The 24,330-nt window shown below is 36.9% G+C and overlaps 1 protein-coding gene across 2 annotated transcripts in view; it reads left to right on the top strand.

The window, feature by feature from the left end:
• CYP7B1 (cytochrome P450 family 7 subfamily B member 1) overlaps positions 1-24,330 on the top strand; it is a 180,332-nt gene that overhangs the window by 116,914 nt on the left and 39,088 nt on the right. The window contains exon 2 of one of the 2 annotated variants that reach the window (XM_079102106.1): positions 19,492-19,574. The exons of the other annotated variant lie outside the window; for it this stretch is intronic. Within the exon in view, the coding sequence (XP_078958232.1) occupies positions 19,492-19,574 (83 nt within the window). The remainder of the gene's footprint in view (positions 1-19,491; positions 19,575-24,330) is intronic. 2 annotated transcript variants of the gene reach the window in all.

Raw genomic sequence — 24,330 nt, 5'->3', positions numbered from 1 at the left:
AGTACATTCCCAGCATCTAATAACACTGATAATACTAATTATGACAATGTAAATAGTTTTAAACAGACATTCAAATTTATTTGCAGAAAATTTATATAGCATTTTGAATATTCTCACTGTAAAGACATAAATATTTGAGATGAATATATTTAACCTGGTGTACATTTTACTCAATGTATACATGTATTGAAACATCACATGGTACCTCATAAATATTTATAATTTTTATGATTTATGTACTAGTTAAATAAAGAAAAAATTTTAAAGAAAATTTATTTGCAGAAAGATCACTTAAAGTGTAACCTCTCTGTGCATAGTATTAAAAATTTCAAAGGTCACTCTGAAGGTGAAGCAGTTTAGCTAAGTTAAAATAACTTGCCCAAACTAGTTTGCCTCATCTAGTTGATATAGCACATTATGTATGAGCAGCCTATTTTCTTAGAATGCCTTCAACATCTCTGCCTTTTGAAATTCTACCCTTTGGTTATGTTCAGAATGTCCTCTCCTCATTGAAGTCTTTCCAGAGTACCTCCTAAGAACATGACCTCTAATCTCCAAAACAAGAGAGTACTTTACACCTCATACAGCCTTAATCTCCCCCCTTTTAATCATCTCATTTTATCCCCCCTTCTGGATAATGACTCATAAGTGTGGGCGAAATCATAGCTACTGCACACAGAAGCTGCCCCATACCCATAACACAGTAGGCACTTAATAAATGTCTGCCAAATTAATTAATAAATATTAATGTGCATCCCACTGACAGCCATGGACAAGATCATTTTCATATAGGACACATAGAAAATAATTATATAAGTTGCCAGGGTCCAATTCACTGGCCAACCGTGGTCCGAGTGCTTTTTTTTTATGGTGATGCTAATGTGACTGGCAGAGACAAATTTTAATTCCATGCATAACCAAGCCAAATTGCAGTTGGCTTAGGTTCCTTTGGACAAACTAATTATGCCATTGTTCTGTCAGTATTTCAACTCTATATTCTGTCTCAGTATTTCTTATGCTTCAGTGCCTTCGGACAGATAAGAATTTATAGATAAAGCAAGGTACCTCACTCATGGAGGGAGGATAAAGCTTAGCTCACAGCCCAGGCCTCTTCCCAGACCTTTGTAAGAGCATTTCTCAAGTCTCTGTGTACCAATCCAAAGTCACTTTAACAGGAGAAAGGGCATCAGTTTAAAGCCACACAAACTAGGGTGTGGCTTTAGCATTTATTAAGCCAGCCAGCCTGGAGTGCATTGAAAGACTGTTTCTTACTTCTCTTGTGCGCGCGTTTTCTCTCTCTCTCTCTCTCTCTCTCTCTCTCTCTCTCTCTCTCTCTCTCTCTCTCTCTCTCTCTCTCTCTCTCTCTTCCTGTCCCACCTCTCTCTCATTCTCTCCCCCCTTCTCTCTCCCTCTCTCTTACTCTCGATAAAAGAGGATAATGATAAAATCTGCTTCTGAGGGTGGCTGTAAAGATTAAATTAGATAATCCATTCAAAGCACTTAGCACGGTGTCTGACATAAATGGGTCCTATAAATAATAGCTAGTATTATTAAAATTGATCCAGAAGCAGTAGCTGTGTGTGTGTGTGTGTGTGTATAAATATATTTGATATGGTATAAGTCATGAACTCTGATTGACTGGACTATTTTATATATATATGTGTGTGTATATATATATATATATATTTTTTTTTTTTTTTTTTTTTTTTAGTTGTAGGTAGACACAATATGGTGCTCAGAATCAAACCCAGGGCCTCACACATGCTAGGCTCACACCACTGAGCCCCAGCCCCAGCCCTGGCTGGACTATTTAAATTGTTAAGTAAATGAGTCTGATCTCAAATCCTGCCTTGGAACCCCACCCCCTGTAACACACAGGCTCACACACCCCAGGCTAACCTCAGGCAAGGGCACATGTGCCCTCTGAGGGACAGCAGTGGGGAACAGTTCCAGCAGTTCTTTCCCTTCCTGTCCTTGGTAGATCCTGAAGTCACCCAGCTGATGTTGGTATTTCCAACCCTGCTTGAGGGGTCTGGCCAGGGACTGTACTGCTGACAGCCAGGGAGCATTGGGAAGTTCACATGGAATGGCTGGGTGGCAGGGGTAGGCAAGAGAAATGCAGGGCACTGTGAGATCAGAGTGAAGAGATAGAAAATTCTTGTCCTCAGAGAAAGGAAGAAGAAAGAGCCATCGTCATTCCTTTCCTTCCCCTGCCTGATAAACCCAACTGTGTGTTATTTATAGTTTGGATGCAGGTTGATGCAGGATAAGTGAGAAAGAGAAAGATCACTCTGGAGTCCAACAGAATGACCTAGCAAATGTTTCTTTTTGCCTTCGCAACTTTCAGGAGTTAGTAGGATTCAGTCGCTGTTTAACACATCTTTTCCAAAAATGTTTAGATTCAGGAAGCCCTCAGCACAAATAGAGAAGAAAAGTGAATCATGACAAACCATATTTCAGGAGCTTTATAGTCTGATTCAGAAATGACGGCTGTTGATTCAGACCTCCATGCTCCTGAGTGAAGCCTCCGTTTATTTAGTCATTCACTCTTACAGCCAATTTTTGAGCATTTATGTGTCCAGCCCTCTGCTAAAAGAGCTGAGAAAATAGAGATAAATATAAGCTGCATCAGTTAGCATTCGGGAATAATTAGTTGAGCAAAATGAATCAATATACAATTTCTCACTGTTTATTATAAATAAACATGATTAATAAAGTAAAGTAACAACCTCCCCACCACTATTTACGAAGCCTCAGTGAAAATGAAGTCATTTCATCTTCCAACAAGAAAAGGATGGAGGAAGGAAGATCAAACAAAAGTTCATTAGGAGAGGTTTGTCTAAGCTGAGTCTTAAATGAACAAAAATGAATTCAGGGTATTTGCTGAGAAGACAATGTTTCCAAAATTGCCTCTGTTCCAAAATTCCTTGAGTATAGGAGTAAAATACAGGAGAGAAAAAGAATGGGAAAAGAGAAAGTCACATAGGTTGACAGAGGCTCAGTGTTCTAATCAGCTTTTTCATCTCTATGACCAAAAGGCCTGACAAGGACAGTTTACAGGAAGAATAGTTAATTTGGCTCACATTTTCACAGGTCTCAATCCATAGACGGCCAACTCCCTGACTTTGAGCCCAAAGTGAGGCAGAACATCATGGTGGAAGGGAATGGTGGAGGAAAGCAGCTCAGGACATGGTAGTCAGGAAGCAGAGAGAGCTCTGCTCACCAAGGACAAAATATATATATTTCAAAGACATGTCCCCAGTGACCTACTTCCTCCAGTCACACCCTATCTGCCTACAGTTATCACCCAGTTTATCCATTGGTGGAGTTAAACGTCTCATATCTAATCATTTCACCTCTGAAAATTCTTGCCTTGTCTCACACATGAGCTTTTGTGGGACACCTCATTTCTAAACCATACACTAGGCTATAAGAAAGACAGATGACATAAGAGAAAAGACAGGATCGGGGTCCAGTGAGTTTGGGTCTGATTTCTGCCAATCAGGAATTGTTTTATGACCTTGGAAATTTCCTCTAAGATTCCATTTTTTCATCTACCATGATGGAAAACACATATATCGTTGAACTATGGTAAAGATTTGTGACTGCATAAGTAAAATTTTGGAGATATAGAAAGTGCTCAGTATTTGTGATTGTTCCTATTTAAATGCCTTGCCTAGGAATTCATGCTTTATTTTCTTTGTTCCATGGGGCTGGTAAGGGTTTTAATCAACAAAGTGACATGGTTTGCATTCACATTCTGGTTTAACATATTCATTTGTTTTCTGTGGCTATAACAAAATACCTAAGACTGAATAGAATATTGAGGAAGGAGGGAGGTTTTTTGTTTGTTTAGTTTGCAGTTCTAGAGACTGAAAGTCCAAGATCAGGCAACCCCATCTGTTTCACCTGTGGTGAGTGTCTCAGAGTGGATTAGCATTAGAATGGTAGGACCATATGCGGAAGAGGTCGACCTGGCTAGAAAGGAAGTCAGATTCAGGGGCCAGGATCACTCTTTTTGTAATGATTCACTAGTTCAAGAACTAACTGGGGTCAGAAGAGAACTATGTTAATCTCTTTTGAGGGTATTCATCCAATTATCTAATTACCTTGCACCAGGTCCAACCTCTTAAAATGTCCACTACCTCAACACTGCCACACTGCAGACCCCAAGCTTCCAGCAGATGAACTTCTGGAGCACACACTCAAACCATACCAAATGGGAAGGATACAATTGGCTTATGATTTGATAAATTACTTAAACTCTCCAAACCTTAGTTTGCTTATCTAAAAAATGAAGACAGTAAGAAAACCTACTTCCTCATGTCACTATGAAAGTGAAATAAGATCTTGAAAAGGATTTATCACCATGCCTAATTCAAAAGTAACCTATCAATACATCTTAATTTTTCCTCTTTATAGGATGAGGTCCAAAGCAAAGAGACCAACTGAGGAGCAGGGTAGGGCATTCCCTTATGAGTTGGGCTGGAGGACACAGATATCTAATATCTAAGAATGAATATCAAAGCCAAGTACCAAGGTTCATGCCTATAGTCCCAGCTACTCAGGAGGCTGGGGCAGGACAATCACTTGGAAAGCCGAGGCGTTTGAGACCAGCCTGTTCAACATAGTAAGACCCAATCTCTAAAAAAATGAAAATTGACAATTTTGGGATTCACTGAATATAGAAGAGAATTTATGACTGTTGGTATTCTTTTCTTCACAGTATGTTTTGTCCTCTGTGGACTTACATGCTATAGTTAACTTTATTTTTCTAAAGTATGCATTTCATATCAAAGGCATTAATTTCCACAATGGTCAGGTCCATATCCCCTGAATGTCCCTGGTACTGAACCGTTGCAGTTGAGTGTCACAGCTTAACGACAAGGTTACTGTGAGTTCAACGAAATTGGAACAAGTGCTAGAGACGCTACTGGGATTTGACAAATCAACAGAAGTTCTCCAGGAGCCGTGACTTCCAATCTGTACCAGATCTGTCCCCTTTTACCCTCCACACAAATTTAAATATATTAAAAGGATTATTAACAACATTAAACAGTTTAACAGAAATCAGCCTAAGCAATGCAAACCATCTGGATATAGCTGAGATCAACTGCTCTGGCTCCACTATAATAGAAAAGTAGTTCAAATCATTTCTAATTCTCAAAAAGAAAAATAAGGAAAATGAAAACTGGCCTACTTGCAAACAAATTGTAATAAATCACCTCAGAGTTCTTGAGCTAACAGATATCAACTTTTAAGGAGACTAAATTGGCCTCAAATGAAAGAGTTGGCTGTGTTATTCCAAACATTTACAAAGTCCTATTTAATTTTGTCATAATTATGATCTCTAGACACTTCTGACATTTGGTCTAACCCTTCTTAGGAAGGGCTACACTCACGCTGGGGAGAATGTGTGCATGCACACTGCAGTGACCTCTCCCATCACGATCTGATCCTTCAGGCTTCTCTGAATCCTGCAAGTTACAGTTTCAGGTCACAGTGTTCTGCTCATTTAAATAGAAGAGCTTGAGTCCTCATTCGTCTTCCAGTACATTTGCAGCCTTCTATTGGGTCTCCCCTTGACTGTCTCAGTTGTCAAAGTGTTTTTACAACCTCTCACTGATTAGCTGTGTGAGTTTTCTCATCACACTTTCCAGGTTAGCCTCTCTCCTCATGACACAATCAAGAGCTAAAGTGACAATCCAGATTCCAAAGTATTGCTCAGTAATGTGCAAGTACCTACGCCTAGTTCTTGAGTCCCTCTGCTTAGCCTAATATGATTACTCTAAAAGTGGTGTGGTAGATGGGGCTCAGAAGATAACCAGGAAGCACTGATAATCAGTAATCCTCTACATCTCTTAAAAACTTAAGGTGCACAATTATTGTTGCTTGTTGGCTAACTCTACCAGGCTGTTCCACCCACAGTATCTCAACTCAGAAACTCAGAGTTTGAGCTCCTGTTTTTCCTTTTAACCCAGCTATTACTCCTATGTTCCCTTACTCAGGAAAAAAAAAGATAATCTAAGAACTTTGCTCTACTATGAGTAACCATGAGCATGCTAATCTTTTAAATCAGTCATTGCAAGTACACAGTGCTCTATGTACAAGAATATTCATCATAATGATTTACTAAAATTTAAGAACCATCTAAGTGTCTATTAATAGGAAATCACAATTATTATCCTAAGTAATTAACATTTATTCAGTCCTTGCTTTGTGATAGTCCTAATTATTTATTTATATATACATGTATATATATATAAATATATATATAAAATCATGTATTTTATATATATATATATATATATATATATATAATATATAAATCATGTATTTTGCCTGGGGTTGTAGCTCAGTGGTAGAGCGCTTACCTAGCATGTGTGAGGCACTGGGTTCAATTCTCAGCAAAATAAAAAAGGTCCTTCAACAACTAAAAAAAAAAAAACTTATTAATCATTCAAATCACTACAGCAACCCTATTCATACTCATTCAATTATATATTGCATGGTCCATTTTAAAGGATGCTGTCGTTTTAGATTTACTAGTTTGAAAAGATGGTCATGAAATATTATAAAATCCCAAGAGCAAATTATTGAAAGAAATATATAATATCACAATATTAAAACACATGTCAATGCATAGATGTATATATAGTAAAATTTTTTTTTATTATATGCAATCTCTTTGCATGGTTTGGAAATGCATGATTTTTCTACCACCGTTTACTTAAATGATACCAGTTCTACAACACAGTTCAAATTTCAGCCACTATAGTATATTAGTGTGAAAAATAAAATATAAACTTTGCTGCTAACTCTTCAGCCCAAAAATCATTATGTCAACAACAGATGTACATCATAGTCAGTGACTGGTCACAATGCTTCTCTCCAAGAGTCTTGGTGACCAGACATGCACATTTGAGATTTAGTTTGTACATGTGTACAGTCATGTCAACTCTTTGTCTCCCAGTGATAACTTTACATGACGAATTGGATACATGAAAGGGGGAAATTGATCAGGAATGATGAAAGTGCAGCAAAGAAATAAAAGTTGATAATTCCGGAAATGAGATTCAAGGCTAATATGAATGAGTTAAAGGAGCAGTGGCTGAGCATGGGAGTGTTGACATTGCTGCCATTCCAGAGTTCAGAGCTGCTTAGTGAAGATGAGCTTCCCAACTTGAATTAGCAAAGTGCATGGGATAAAATGGAGGAAGACCTCCCAGGGAACATGACAACAGATAACTCCCATCAAAGGAGCTCTCAGATATTTCACATTGAAAGCATTAAGGATAAAATGCTGGAAACTTATTGAGACCTCGAAAGAAGTGTGGCAACTTAACAAAGTGTAGAAAAGATGCTCACTCTGTGTCGTTAGCTATAAGACAAAAAAGAAGGAAACAAGTGCTGTTCTAGGTGCTCTTAACAAGGTTTTATTAAAAACTACTCTCAGTGTTTTTACTGTTTGAAACTACAGTTCACTAAATAAATATCAGTTTAATTATTTTTTATTTCTTCATTTATAGGTCATGGAACATTTATAATATTTTGCACTGATTAATAAGATCATGCTATTGTCTGAATGTTTGTGCACCTGTCCCCAAACCCCCCCATTCACATATTGAAATCCTAACCCTCTGGGTGTTGTTATTAGGAGATGGGGCTTTTGGGGTGTGATGAAGTCATGGGGTGGAACCTTCACGAATAAGGTGGGACCTTCATGAATAGGGTGGGCGCCCCCCCCCCTTATAATAAGAGACCCACTTGCCTTTCCTGCCATGTGAGAACACAGCTAGAAGGTACCACTTGTGAACCAGACAGTAGGCCCTTACCAGCCTCCTTGTTCTGCCAGTGCCTTGATCTTGGACCTCCCAACCTCCAGAACGATGAGAAACAATTTTCAGCTGTTTATATGCCATCCAGTTTTTGTTATATCAGTCTAAACAGACTAAGAGAGATCACTTTGCAGTTTTGCTTTCACAGTCAACTTTTTTTTTTTTTTTTTTTCCTTTTTCCTTCCTTTTTCATATGAGGCACTGGGGATTGAACCTTGGGCCTCACACATAAGAAAGCAAGCACTGTACCAACGAACTACATCTCTGGCCCATTCACAGTCCTTTTTATGGTCCACATGACTAGGCAAAGCAAGGACTGCCTGTGTATTTTAGTAGAAAAATTAGGATATATATCAAGATGTAATAATGTTTCTTTTGGGGTAGTTTGGTAATAGATGATGTTTAATCTCCATTTCCATAATGTTTCTTCAATGAATACAGATTTTTAAAACTCAATAGAGGTTTTTTAGCATCTCTTCTTTTGACATGCATTTTGGAGCTTTACTCTTGCCTGGCAATATGGCAATTAGAATTTTCCAACCAAGGAGTTCAAGGCATAGTGCAAATGTCTTCCACATTACCCATAATTTTACACTGCAGTCACATATAATAGTGTAATGATTTGGATCTGTAATGTCCCCCCAAAAATTCATATGTTGGAATCATGGTCCCTGTTTTAGTCAGCTATTTCATTGTGGTGCTAAAGGACTCTATCAGCACAAATGTAAGAGAGGAAAAGTTTATTGGAGAGCTCGCAGTTTCAGAGGTCTCAATCTATGAATAGCAGGCTCCGTTCCTTGGGGCTCAAGCTGAGGCAGAACATTGTGGTGGAAAAAAGCAGTGAAGGGAAGCTGCTCACTTCATGATCAGGAAGCAGAGAAATAGAGAGAGAGAAAGAGAGAGAGAGAGAGAGTCTCCACTTGTCATATACAAATATATCTGTATATAGGCCCAAAGCCATGGCCTAATTCCCACCTCCTCCAGTTACACCCTACCTCTCTAGTTACCATTCAGTTAATCCCTTTCAGGCAATTAAATCACTGATTGGGTTAAGATTCTCACAACCCAATCATTTCTCTGAACCTTCTTGTACTGTCTCATACATGAGCTTTTGGCGGACAGTTCACATCCAAATCACAACAGTCCTCAAAGTGGCAAGTTTCAGAGTTGGGCTTTTAGAAAATGATCGGATTGTGGGTGTTAGGGGTCGCTGGCTCCGTTGTGGCTCGCCGATGGCTCCCAGAAAAAAACACTCTGCAGACACAAGATCTCACGCAAGAGACTTTATTTATGCAGACGATTCAAGTACCATCGGGATGAAAAGAAGGGAAAAAAGAGAAAGAGGCCTATGGCTTCTCCTAGATATTGGAATCTAGTGGGCTAGAAGGAACCAATCACAGAGGAGAATTCTTGCAGGCTGACTGATGAACCAATAGCATGTTAGGACACAACGTGGGAGGCAGGAAAATGTGGACAGCAGAAGCCGGAAATTTCTGTAATGTAAGAGGCTGGCAGAGCGCAGATTGACAGGTGGTGGGGAGGCTGGAAATTCCTGAAACAGGAGAGGTGGGCAGCTTTATATGTTTCAGTGGGAATGGTAGTTTATCAATGGATTAATCCATTTGATGGATTAGTAATTTGGATTCACTATTGGGTGATAACTGTAGACAAGTAGGGCATGGCTAAAGGAAGTTGGTCACTGGAAGTGTGACTCCTGGAACTAAATCTGTCCCTGGCCCCTGCCTATCTGTCTTCTTCTTGGCTGCCATGAGTTGAGCAGCTTTCCTTCACCACACCCTTCTGCCATGATTTTCTGCCTCATTTCAGGCCCAACGACAGACTGAGACCTCTGAAACCATGAGCCCCAAATAAACTTTTCTTCCTCTAAGTTGTTCTTGTCAGTTACTTTGGTCATACTGACTAACACAAAAAGAGATATGAAAGATTGTCAGAACACCAAAGAGACACCAATTTCCAAAGTTGGAGAGGGCCTCTGCTTTTCAGTCCTTTAATGTTAAAATTATTTCCCCCAAGGAAAAATAGATCCTCATCAGCCAGAGTATTTTATTAAACAGGAAATTGCTAGATCCTAGAGCCATCTTTCTAGAGAACTAATTTCAGTTCTAGGTTTCACAAATGAAAATGGCAAAGTTACCAAGGTCATAGGAAAGTACACTGAATATCTTGCCCAAAATTATTCAATTCTTGTTTGATCTGGTTCCTTCTGTCCCTAATGCTTAACATGATGAATCTCACAGTGTCTTGGTTTTGTTCTTGTTTTTCACATTACTTTTTTTATAAAAGCCAATGCTTTGTAATTAAAATTTTCACTAGGAGCTAGCCCTGTAATCCCAGCAACCAAAGAGGCTGAGGCAGGAGGATTACAAATTCAAGGTCAGCCTCAGCAACTTAGTAAGACCCTACCCAATTTAGTGAGACTCTGTCTCAGAAATAATGATAATAATAATAATAGTAATAATAATAATAATAATAATTTTAAAATTTTTTTCCACTAGCAAGGAACACCATGGCAGTTTGCTCTGCTCCAGGCGCAGGAGGGTGAATCCACCCATCTGTCTTCTTAGTCTTCATGTTTTGCTTGTAGTGTGGAGGGTTTTAAATTATAGGTTAATATATTTATGGTGGCTTAAAATCCAGTGATTTTCCCCAATCACAATGCAGTTGTGACATTTTTTTAAAAAGCAGAGAACATCCAATAGGGACACTTCTTAATATCAAATGAATGGAATTCAGAAATGAATACCTTAAGTACCCTAGAAAAGTCTTGTGTATGAGTAGGCTCCCCAACCCCTGCTTTAATTTTTGTTTTAAAAGAAGGTTTTCTCTTTGGTGGTAGGACCCTGTGTAGAGCACTTCTTGTTAAGTAAAATATTGAGTGGTGAATAAAAAACTTCCCCAGTATCTCCGACAAGCAAGGCCACTTCCTGCCCCTGTTCTACAGGAAGCTTTTCCAGGAGGCAGCACAGCACAGGCAGCTTTTCCCAGGGCACCGTGAGCCCAGTGCACAGTGATCAGGGGTGATTTGGGGCCTATCCTCCCTGTTGAGTCATCTAGTGAGAACATTAACTCCTTTGCTGGAAACATTCAGTAAGTCAAGGAGTGAGTCTCCACCCCCTTAACACTTGCTAATCTCTCTTCTAACCAAGACCCGGAGACCTAGGACTTGGAGATTTCAGCACATTAGAATATCAAGCTAGAATTTAGTACAAAGGGTTTGTTTTCTCTTTTTCTTTATGATAATGATTTTTTATCTGAAAGAGACCGAGCCAATTTAAAAAGATACTAAAAAAATAATGTGACCAGGTCGCGTGAATGCAGCAGAAATTTTCTGCCAATAGTATATGAATGATGAAAGTTTGGAAAGACCAATAATTTGGAAGGATTGGAAAGATTTGGAAGGCTAGGTTGGAGTCAAGAGGCCCTGATTTAGGTTTTGGATATTTGTCATTTCAGGACGTTTGCAAGTGATTTGCATTTCTATATCTTAATATTTTCATCTGTCAATTTTCAGATTAAATAATAGGTGACTCAATAATAGCTACTGTAAATAGAGCCTTTCTTATAATCTTTAATGTTCCTAAATATTTTATATTCACCACTGAATCCTCACAATCCTCCAATTAAGTAAGTAGATTATTAGCCACACTTTGCAGAGAAGTTCAGCATATTATTAAGTACCATAGAGTAGCTTATAAACCAGAGAAGTTTATGTCTCACACTCCTGAAAGATGGGAAGTCTAAGATCAAGGCACCAGCCGATTTGTTATCTAGCGAGAACATGCTTTCTGATTCACAGATGTCTGTCATCTTGCTGTGGCCTCTGGCAGAAAAGGACAGGGAGTTCTTTGGGGTATCTTTTAGAAGGATACAAATTCTATTATGATCTAATCAATGACCAAAAGTTCCAACTCCAAAAACCATCACACCAGGGCTAAAGTTTCAACATTGAATTTGGAGGTAGGGACATTCAGTCTACTGCAGTAACTAAGATACATAGAGAGATCTATTCAAAAAGTATACATTGTGTAGAGGGTGAAACATGGAGTTAAATCCAAACTGACTATAGATCTGTGCTCCTAAACCTCCACAATTACCAACCTATGTTCTCAGGAAGTCTTTACGTTTATTTTATTTTAAATTTGAGAGTTTTAACAAGTTCATCTACATCACCCAGATTATCTTTAACCCATACCACATCCCTCTATGGAAACTGCTTTAGCCTCAAGCTGGACCTGTGTCTCAGACAGAAGAGCAGTCTTGGAGGAACCTGTCTTTTCAATCCACTGGCTGCCTAGTGGAAGGCACCTTTGTTAATGTTAAGCAACCATTGAAACATTCTCCAAGTGGTATTTTCTCAAGGTTCACATTATCAGAGTACACTATGGATGTCTCGGTCTACTCTTCTGCATCTCAAACACACCTTTGTATATTGTTCTTATCTAGTAAATCAGCATTTGTAAGTACGTTCTATACACCCAGTGAAAGCTGTGGAACTGGCCTCTTCTAAATCGAATCCCCTAGTGCTCAATGGAGGAATTCCAAGGCACACTTTAGAACAAGAATGAAAGGAAATGTGAAGACCAAATGTAGAAAACTTTCTGGTGCTCTTAGTTTCCATTGAATTATAAGTTTCTCAGAGGCCCAAATTAAAAAAGAAATTCCAAAGCTATCATAATTTAAGTTTTTAAATATCTTTGCAGGCTTTTGTTAGAAAACGATTTTACCTATTACATAAAGAAGTAGATATTTCCGTATGAGAATGATCTATGCCTTTGTTTCCCATTATTTTAAGACTATAAGGCAGTTCATAGTAAGGCATGTATATATTTTTTGATTTGTTTTATTATTAGGACAGTTACAAAGTCTAAATAAACTTAACTCATACAGAGCATCCAATATGTATCTTTCTTTTGGGAGTAGTATTATTATAGAGAAGTCTCTGTAAACTTATGCCCGTGTTTATTTTAAAATTTAATAAACTGTTAGATAATTTTGTTTTAAACATATGCACAAACAGGCAACAAAATAAAAAATATACAAATGGGACTATATTGTACATGAAACATTAACATCAAAGGAAACAATCAGTAGAGTGAAACCTGTTGTGCATCCGACTGAATGGGAGAACATAATTGGAAATCCAATATCTGATAAAGAGTTAATATCCAGAATATGTAATGAACTTCTGTTATTTAACAACAATAATATGAAATAACCCAATTTAAGCAAAGAATTTGAATAGTCATGTCTCCAAAGATTATATAAAAAAAAAAAAATAGGCACTTGAAAAGATGCTCAACACCACTAATAATAATAGAAATTCAAATTAAAGCCACAACAACATATCACCTCATATCCATGAGAATGTCCACTATCAAAAGAATAGGTATAACAAATGGTAACAATGCAGAGAAATTGAAACGCTTGTACCCTGTGGGTGGGAAGATAAAATGGTACAGCCATTAGGGAAACAGTATGGAGGACCCTCAGAAAATTTAAAATAGAACAACCATATGACCCAATAATCCCATCTCTGGGTCTATATCCAAAAGAATTCAAAGTAGGAACTTGAAGAGATATATGCACATCTATGTTCATTGTAGTATTATTCATTTGCTTCCATAGTCAAGAGGTGGAAGCAACCCAGATGTCCGACAGATGAATGAACTTAAAAAAAAAAAGTTGATATGTACATATAAAGGAATATTATGCAGCTAACTTTTAAGAGTAGGAAATTCTGCATTATGTAACAACATGGATGAACCTTGACAACATTATGCTAAAAACAGACCAATGGCATATTTCATAAATAGTCACTGGCATATTTCATTTTTTAAAAATTTTGTTGCCTGGACTTGTATCTATGTTTAAAACAAAATGACTTTAACAATTTATTAAATGTCAGTTATTTGAGTGTATGATTACACTCATATGAATTTGCCCAAAATGACCAAGGGCTAGTGGGAAGGAAAGAGGGAATTAGTGTATAGTGTTTCAGTGGTCAATATGAAAAATGTTATAGAGATTTGTGCAAAATAATGTGAATATACCTAACACTACTGCATTGCATACTTAGAAATGATTAAGATGGTCAATTTTATATTATGTGTTTTTCTTTACCACATTTAAAAACTGCATGGATTCTAGAGTATGTTGGTATAGAAGGCTGATGTACATTTTTGTTGGCTATGATAAGGCATCACTGGTATTTTCAAAATTCAGGTCACTTTGGAAAGCACATAATTGATGATATTGCTTATCAGTTTTCTCTTCCATATCCCATTCATCAGATATAATAATATGTATTTTGAGAAGTTAAGTAATCAAAAAAGCTGTATAGTGTTTTCTAGATAAAATGAAGGAAATTTATTCTCATGCCTTCCACTAAACACCTTTAACATAGCTTCCTGTTGACACAAATAGTATTATTATAAGGAAAGGTAATTATTACAATTTTGCTCATTACTACAGAAGCTAGAAAGAAACACAATGAATTAAATTATCCTAAGTTTCTTCTTTAAAGAGATACAAAGCAATGAACAAGGGGCTATCAGGACATCACTTGACAGGTGCTAAAATCAAATAATGTGTTAAAGACATGTTGAGAAAAGATGTGAGCATATCCTGTAGGATCTTTAATCAACCATTGTGGGAGTTGCATGTTCATTTAGAGATCTGAGCATAATTATGCATGGTTGGGATAGGTACAGTCATAAAATGTCATTGTATTCTTTTGGCAAGGATATATTCAGACTGGATATACAGAGAAGAGGAACAGATGCATGGACTGAGTGTTAAATTCAAACGGAGTGATCAAGGATAAAGGACTTGAAATTGATTTAGTGAGTTCCAACAAACACTTAAAGTAGAAGAGAAAATGTCAGAGTATATCACACACAGTACAAGTTAAATATTGTTTCCTAACTTGTAGCCACATCTACCTATCCATCTATTTAAACATGTATAATGTATTCTATCATAATGTATACATTGTATCAGAAGAGTTTTCAAAACAGTTGTCTGGAATAATGAGTGTGTATATAGCAACACTTTCATTTTGCAATCAATGCCAGATATGCCAAGAGCCAAGCAGTTCGTTATCCAAAACAAAACACTTTTTGCTTGATTCTTTTATCAGTCATTGTTGGGTAGGTGCTACTGCAGTAACAACTCAGTTCCTTACAAAGTCATTGTCTTTATCAGGTGTTAGATTTAAGAAGACTGTTCTATGTGGGACATTTTTTGACTTGTGTCAATGAGAGCAAAGTGGAAGCCTATGATGGATCGTTGAGTTTGTGCTGGGCAGTGCCAATTCTCTGGGCAGGGAAAGCCACAGAGTTAAGCCTGGCAGTAGTGGGGCACTGAGGAAGAATGCCCCTTCAGCCAGGAACAGTTGATATTTTGAATACCATTACAGTATTTAATGTATTTAACTAGCTTACAGTTGTTAAGCTAGTTCCTTTAATTTATGTTTAAGAAATATCGGGTCTTGGTATTTCTTGTTGGCTTGGCTGTATTGAGATTTTAGTACAAATTAGTTTGCCTGAGTATTTTTGAGTAAATATTTGCTGTTTCTAGTCTCTAAGAATTTTGATGTCACAAATCCTTCAGGCTCTTTGTCACTTTGCTACAAAAAAAGAAAATGCAGCTGAATGGGTGACATTGAAATTTTGAAGTTTTCTGAGACTCAGATGTCTTCATATTTCTTTCCTTTTCTTTCAGATCCCTCATGATTGTATTCTGCTTTACCGACCAGACTTTAAACTAGGCATTAAACTAGAATCAATTTAAGATGTTTCTAGAGATACTTCTTGCAATCTAGAGATAGAGAAAAGGTATCCATGGAATGTAGGATTTGAAAACCCTTTAGCTACCATATTCTGGCTGGTATCAAGTGGCTCATTTTGTTTCCAGAGAATTAATGTTGTTTCCAAAAATTAGCTCTCATATGGCTCATTCAGGTAACCAGTGTTGAATATGGAAATTAGATTTTTGTTCATACAAGTTTATTACATTATAGTTTATGAATCACAGTGGCGATGTGCCAGACTCCCTTTCAAGCTAAGCAGCCTCTTTGCTGTGTTATTCCAGCTGAGTCTTTTATTTGAAGTGTTTCTTCATCTTGGCTCATTTAGCCACAAACAGAAGTTGCCCTCTGGGAGATAACATCTTATGTTTATTTACTTTATAGGATTATCACCTCTGGGCTCATTGCAAGTGCAAAACATATCAGAAAAGAGAAAAATCAGATTTCAGAAAGTCAAGATTCCCTTAACCGTGGCATGTATCTATCTTTCCTTGGATGGCATGGTGCACAAAAAACAAATCATTGAATTGTGCATCAGGAGACTTGGTCCCTGATCTTTTTGGCGGCTTTGTTCCTGTGTGACTTTAGGCAATTTCTTTTACTTTTCTGATTCCATTCCCTTAGTTTTAAGGAACACAGTGAGCTAGATTAATCTTGCCAGTTTCTTCCAGTTTCAGGACTTTGTTACTTGTGGACTTTTGCAGAAGGACATAGGTAGTTCAGCAAAACCTTTTTAAAAGAGTTCTGTTTGGAAAACATGAAAAGAAAATTTTTTTTTTTTGTATATAAAAATGATGCAAAAATTTCCAAACTATCTAAAACTAATTTATCTTAACATTCTTGCCAACAATGTCTAAAATGTCGAAGTTCTATAGAGTAATCCTGACTTTCTTTACATAAAAATAGAAATTTAAATATGATTCTTAAGTAATATATCTCATTTAGAGACTAGTCTGGTAATTGAAATGTAAAATTAATCATAGAGTGTGCCTCACTCATTTTTTCAGAAGGTTTATTGAGGTATGATTACATACCATGAAATTCATTCATTTTTCAGTGTACAACTAGGTGCATTTTAGTTAATTGATGCAGTATGTAACTATCACCACAATTCAGTTCAGAATATTTCCATCACCCCACAAATTTCCTTTAGCCTGTTTGCATGTAATTGTTTCTCTTACCTTCATCCCAAAGGAGCAATGTCTACCTTCTGCTTCATTTTTATTTTTTCTCTATCATGTGTCCAGTTTATTTCTCTTAGCATAATGCTTTAGAGGATTATCAATGTTGTTGCGTGTATCTGTGACCTTTTCTTTATTTTTTGTTGAATAGTATTCCATTATGTAGATATACCAATATTGTTTCTCCATTCTCTAGGTGATAGATATTGATTTGCTTCCAGTATTTTGCTATTATGATTGATGATCCTATGAACATTTACATATAAGTCTGTGAGGACACATGTTTTTGTTCTCTTTGGGTAGAAATATCTCAGAGTGGAATTAGTGAGTAATATATTTTGTGTATGTTGAACATTATAAAAAACTGCTTAGTTCTTTTCCAAAATTATTGCAGCATTGTATATTCCTACCAGAAGAGTATGAGAGTTCCATTTCTCCTTAACCTTGCAACACTTGATATACTCATTCTTTTTTATTTTTACCATTCTAATGAATATCTAGTAGTATCTCATTTTAGTTTTAATTTGTATTTCCCTAAAGATGAATGATGTTGAACATATTTTCATATGCTTTTTAGTTATTTGTATATTTTCTATGGTGAAGTGTTTATTCAAATGTTTTACCCATTTTTTATTGATGATCTCCTTATTATACAGTTTAGAGACTTCTGGATATATCTACCCTAGGTTTTAGGGGACTTTCCCTGCCATTAGCATCTATTTAAATATAAATAAACCATTTATTTCTTTAACGCTCATCATTTGAAATAAATCCCATGAAAATAATATGAACTTTTTAATTATGGGGAAGAAGCAGAGTAAGTTGATAAATGCACATTAACGATCATTAAATAAATATTTTGAGAATTTACCTGTAAGCTCTCCAAATGGTAGAATGGTTCTTTATAAATCTGACAGTGGCTTGTTTTCTTAGTCTGTGTTCTATTTTTACGGGAGAAAAAAGCACTTTCTGTGGATGCATAAGATTGTCAGAATCCAGCTATTTCTGAGGAGTGAAGAGGAAGTGTCTGAGGAACTAGGAGAGAAACACTAGAGTCCTTGCATATTTAATGCTTTCAATCCTACTGTGAGTGAAGATATCTCTTCTGAGGGGTGGTCTGTTGAAAGAATTACTATTATTGATTTGGGCATCACATTTTCCAACTCCCAACTTAAAATACACACACACACACACATTAAAAAACTATATTCCTTTACTCTGATTTCTTTTTGCCAGTTTACCCTAATTGTTGCAGCCCCTGAAAGAAGTTGATATCATCTATAGGAGTATTGGAGCAATTTTGGGAACAACACCATGAAATAATAAATTCCTATTCCACCCTGGAATCATACCAGATAACTTGCATAACTTACAAAACACATCATCATACCCTCTATACTCACTTCAAATGCCAACTTCCCCTAACATTGTCTATCTATTCTTATTTTTATACACTTTTAAAAATTTAAAAACATTTTATTTCTAAATCTTGCTCGAAATGACTTCGTAAATAGTTTCCAAAAATCTATAAAGACAAATTCAAAATTGGTTTAACTTTTTGCAAGAAATATACTTACAGATATTTGTATATCATATTCTATTCCCAAGTCCCCAGAGTGAAATTAAAATGAAAATACAGCCTCATCTGAGCTACTTGCAAAGAGGATTAGTTAATCACAATGACTAGGTCCCCTTGCAACCACCATACTCATGGTAAAGTCACCCAGTCCCACCAATGCACACAGAGCCTTCATTCAGATGTGGAAGGAAGCACAGGATCATGAGACTTGGAGGAAAGTTTTTATCATAAAAGAGTAAAAACTGAAAAAGGAAACAGAAAAAAGAAAAAAAGACATGAAGAAAATAGACAATTTAAGGAACAGGAGAAAACAAAATACTAAAGAACTATGTTTAATATTCAAAGAAAGTTAAGAGAAGAAATTATATTCATAAAACAAGAACAGAATGCAGTTTTTATAAGACATAACTGGAGAACACAAAAGAATAGTTATAGATTAGAAATCTAAAAATAGAACAAAATAAACTGTGAAAGGAATGAAGTTAAGAAAATCTTGCAGAAAGTGGAGCAAAAGAAAGAATGATGAAAAATATGGAAGGAGCTACATGAAAATAACAGGACCATATTGTCTACCCACATTGAGAATTTAGAGGGGGTGAAAAGACATTGACAAGAATTAGTAATGAGGACTTAGAAAACAAAGCACACGAAGAAATAGAACACTAAATTATACTTACGTAAATTTTGAAAATTGATACCTCAAAATAGGTGGGAGGGTGCAGACAATATAGAGAAGCATCAGCAAGACACCACCTGACTTATACTTAAATTATGGAAGAATTTATCTCTAATAGAATTTTAGAATTTGCAAATTCTAGTGATTTCTGTGTTTAAAGATGTCATGCTGCCTGTGTTCCATGTTCCAGTATTGGTGAGGATGTATATCCTAACATAGTCATATTTTTCTCAAGCCAAAGTTAAGTACTGATGTTTGGAAAAAAACCCTCTATTTCATGACGAGATCAAAGCCTTGCCTTACTTAATATTGCATGCTGTATGAAAAGTATAAAGATGTTATTATCTTTTGCTATGTTAACAGTTTATTCAATATTGAAATATAACCAGGCACGGTGGCACACACCTCTAATCCCAGCATTTCAGGAGGCTGAAGCTGGAGGATCTCAAGTTCAAAGCCAGCCTCAGCAAAGGCGAGGACCTAAGCAACTCAATGAGACGCTGTCTCTAAATAAAATAAAAAATAGGGCTGGGGATGGGGCTCAGTGGTGGAGTGCCACTGGGTTCAATACACAGTACCAAAAAAAAATTGAAATATGGTTATCAATTATCATATTATAAAGCAGGGGTAGCATATAGTCTTTAGGCATTTTATTAGCTTCCCACCTCAGCAATCCAGTGTACCCTAGAGTTGCCTTTCCCATGGTTCTGATAAGGGGCACTCAGTTGTTTTAGTGTTGGTGTGGGCCTTCAGCATTGGGCATGTTACTCACTCATTGCCCTGGGTTGATGAAACATCATTTGAGAACTAGGCTATGCATTTATACATCACTGGCATTGATCTCTATATTGTCATTACCAAGGCTTTCTGGACAAGTCTTCTGTTACAATTTAGTTTCCACAAAACTGTGAGATCTAATTTTTCATTAAACATTTCAAAATCAAAGATCTAATCAAATCTAAGCAATGATGAGTTAATGGAATTGATACTTTTTCCATGAAGTCAAATCAAATCCCATCTGCAAAATAAATTAGAAACTGATCATCTCCGAAATTACAAATTCAGTCGCATGGTTTTCTATTTTAATTAAGGAGTTGAAATAACTTTCAATTATGAGTCGATTTCCCTTATTTAGAATTGTCTAGGCTGTTTAAACATTTTTGACTGGCTTTCTCCTTAGACCTGGTAGTCTTCTAAGCCAGTTCTGTTTTTCTCACAGTGTTTTCATTCACAGAATAGAAGCCTGAAATGTTACAGTTTTTTTCAGGGGGTGCAGGTCATTCTGGTGCCTCTTCTCCTAACCAGCAAATCATAAATGGCAACTCAAAACTAAAATACAAGTTAGGCAAACAAAGTAAATGTTCGGGCAATTTTAGAAATCTTTAAAACTGATATTATATTGCAAACTTGGAGGAAAGAAAAGTCAGAAGTGGGTGGGGTTGTAGTTCAGTGGTAGAGTGCTTGCCTAGCACATGTGAGGCACTGGGTTCAATCCTCAGCACCACGTACAAATAAAGAAATAAAGGTATTATGTCCACCAACAACTAAAAATACTTTAAAAAAAGCGAAGTCAGAAGAGAGACATGATTAGATCTGTATTTCAGATGATCACAGGTTGCAGGGTTGAGGTTATGAAGATGATAATAATGGCAGCTAAAATTTTGAGTGCTTATTATGTGCAATCATTGCTTTCAATTCTTTATATTCATCAACTTGTGTAATTCTTACGTAAGGAAAGTATAGTAGTATGTCCATTTCACAGATGAGGAAACAGAGGCAAAAATAAATGGATCCAAGTCACCAAGCTGGCATTAGCAGAGCTTTGAATCTGAGCCACATAGTGGAGCTCCAACGTCCTAGTTCAGTGTGGTGAGACTAACCAAGAGGTTAGTGGGCTGATGTCATACACACTAATAAGATGAGTGCTTGAACTATGCTCCAAATCCAGGGTCAAATTCATAAGGAAGTTTTCTCCAGTTATGTGGTCATTCATTGACTTGGGACTCAATTAAGTTTTAAATGATATTTTATATATATATATATATATACATTTTAAAAATATATATAAATACACACATTTAAATATAGATATATTAATATCTATTAATATGAAATAAATATATATAAATATATATTTTATATATATATATATTTGGCATCATGTTTAGAAGTCCCATTATATAGACAAAGCTTTATTTGAATCACAAAATTCCCTAGATAAATTGATAGCTCAAGATTCAGCTGCTGTATGGCTAGAAAAGTTATACTTTAGGGTGTGAAGATATATTTAGTCATATTCATATTGGTTTTGCTCTGATTCTGTGCCAACAGTGGAGAAATTTGTGACCATTCAGCATTACTTGCTTTTGCATTGCCATTACATTTAACACTTTGAAAAAAAGTAGTTGAATAGCCACTATCTTTGCTAGCAAGAAATTAAAGCAAGTTTCAAGTCAATTGCCATCCTGATGGAGGCAAAATCTTTCAGGAGAAAAGGTCTTATTTACTATGACAGACCTTTCTAGAAGGGTACAGAAGTCACTAAAGAGCAGAGAGTCATTGATAGCCTGGAAAGTGATTTTTTTTATCCAAGGATTTTTCGTTTATTTGTTGTGAGGCAGAGGTTGTATGAACACCAGATGCTGATCACATACCACCAGTGGATTTGCAAGATTATAGGGCTGGCAAAAAAGATGAAGGTTAAGCACAGGGTACAATAGAGATTACTTATGGTAATGAATTGTGTAATTTTTTTAGGCAGAGTTGGATTAATGTTCATCCTGAAAAGAGATTATGGTAGGTCTGATGCTTACAGTAAACACGTATTAAACAGATCATTTGTGTTCAACATATGAATTGAGAGTCCTAAAGAATATGTGATTTATCATATGCCAGGGGAGAAATTAACCTGTTCCCTAACTGTACTGGTGAGATACTGAAGGTTTTGAAAGGGCATAGAGACTGTGTGTTCTTTAAAGAGACAACCCAGAATTTCAGTTGTCATTGTCCAATACCCTACCTGAGCCGTGATGAGTGTCCTTCTCTACCATGACTGTCCTAGAAACTGACTCTACCTGCCTCATTAGCAGGTGAATTGACTCCTGCTGAAAGTCATAGGGTGTCCCTGGGGCAGCACTGTGTGTCCACATTTTGTGCAGTTATAGCACATGACCATCAGTATCTGCTCTTTATTCTCAGAGAGCCAGGGATGGGTTGGGGGTGGGTTCTACTTGGCCTTATTGTGATTTTAGGCTGATTTTCTACTACTCACCTACCTTAGGCATGCTGAGCTCATCGTTAGAATCAGTCTTTGAATCATTTGTAGAGTATGTTTTCTGCCATTAACACCTTTCACAAGACAATACCTTTTGTACTTGAATTTCATTTTAAACACTAAAATAGCCTTTCCTTGTGATATAACACAACAATACACTGTAAAGGGCACATCACTTCCGTATAGTTCTTTCCCAGAATATTATAACCTCAGTTTAATCATGAGAAAACATCAGACAATCCAAGTGGAGGGTCATTTCATACAATAGTGACAACTATTTTTCAAAAGCAGTATGCCCAATGTTGTGTGCAAAGTAGAAAATACCAATGACCAAAGCCCCATAATCTTGCCACCCTAAAATAATAACCATTAATTTCTTAAAGTATATCAGACCTTTTCCTTTGAATTTATATCCCCATTTTATTTATTTATTTATTTATTTTTTTTAGGAAAATAGCATTATGTGGTTGTGCCTACAGTTGTTTTCTCTTTTATTTTTTAAAAACATATTGTGAACAATTTTCTCTGGAAAGTAAATGCTGGTGAGCTCTGAGGTAAATGCTGGTGAGCTCTGAGGTAAATGCTATGCATACCCACCTCCCACCCATGAATGTAGGTTCAGGGTGGACAGCCTTCACAAGACTTCACCTCATGTCATTGCTTCCTGGATCTCCTTCTCACATGATGTCCATAGACATCATGAACTCTGGTCCTTGTAGTTAGGGAGTGGCTCCACATAAGGCTTTTAAGTTCCTCATCTTCATGAGCTACATTCATCCATAGAACTTTCATGATTTGCTCTAATGTGCCTCACTTGCTGGGTTTGAGGATGAGAAGTTTCTAGAACAGGACCAGTAGAAAGGAATATGGGATAGTCTACTCTGTGCTGCCCCCTCAGCTCTTTTAAGTTCTGCCATTCAAAAAGCAGGACTCCCCTCACCAGCGTATAAAAGATGATTCTAGCCTTCACACATCCACCGCAGGGCCACCTCTTCTGATCCTTGTGCCTTCACACTGAGTATCAAGCTTGGTGACAAAGTCTACAACCTTGATGTTCATAAGAGAATCTGTGTTAGTCAGCTTTCTGTCTCTGTGACAAGAAATCTGAGAAAATCAAATTAAAGGAGGACAATTTCATTTTGGCTCATGTTTTCAGAGGCTTCAGTCCATGTTCAGCTGGCTCCATTACTGTGGGTCTGTGGCAGGGCAGAACATTTTGTCAGAGAGTGTGTGATGAAGCAAAGCTACTAACCCAATGGAGTCTGAGAAGAAGAGAGTGGGAAAAAGAGTGAGGGAAGGGGCTGGGGACATATGTCCATCATGCACACACCCCAGTGACCTACTGCTTTGCTAATTCTCACCTAGTTTCTACTGCCTCCTATTAATACCACCAACTGGGAACCAGGTGTTCATCGCATGAGATTTGGGGGCATACTCCACATTCATACTGTAACAGCATCCAAAAGCAGGTTTGCCTTTAGGTTCCTATGAACAATTCCCTTCCAGTGGCAGTAGTACATGGTAGATACCAGTTGGTAGATTTTTCATTGGATCTTCATTCTGCCATGTTTCATGCAATAATTGAACATCTCTCTTCTACTAGCATACTCCATGACACAATGTTTCTTCCGTTCAAATAATTTCATGGTCCTGGGTAGTTATTGGATCTTGAAGGATAGTCTCTAGCTTGGTAGGATTCTGCTGATTCTTGTTAATGGTCTTCATGGCTAACTCTTTTCTAATCATAATGTACTGGGCCTACTTCATCTTTACAAAGATATCCTTTCCAATGATCTCAAAGGGTCAGTTTTGGGCAATGTATGTCTCCTCCTCAGCAGACCTGGCAAAGCCCTAAGCATGATGCACTTACGGCTGGGTTAAGGGAAGAGGTGATTCATGGCCATCTTAAAATTTGAAAAAGCCAGCAAAAAGCTTGATCCAAATCATCTCAAAA

This window comes from Sciurus vulgaris, assembly GCF_902686455.1.
Source record: "Sciurus vulgaris genome assembly, chromosome: 1".
NCBI classification, from domain to species: Eukaryota; Metazoa; Chordata; class Mammalia; order Rodentia; family Sciuridae; genus Sciurus; species Sciurus vulgaris.
The sequence above is the reverse complement of the archived record's forward strand: the minus strand, read 5'-3'. Positions and strand labels throughout refer to the sequence as shown.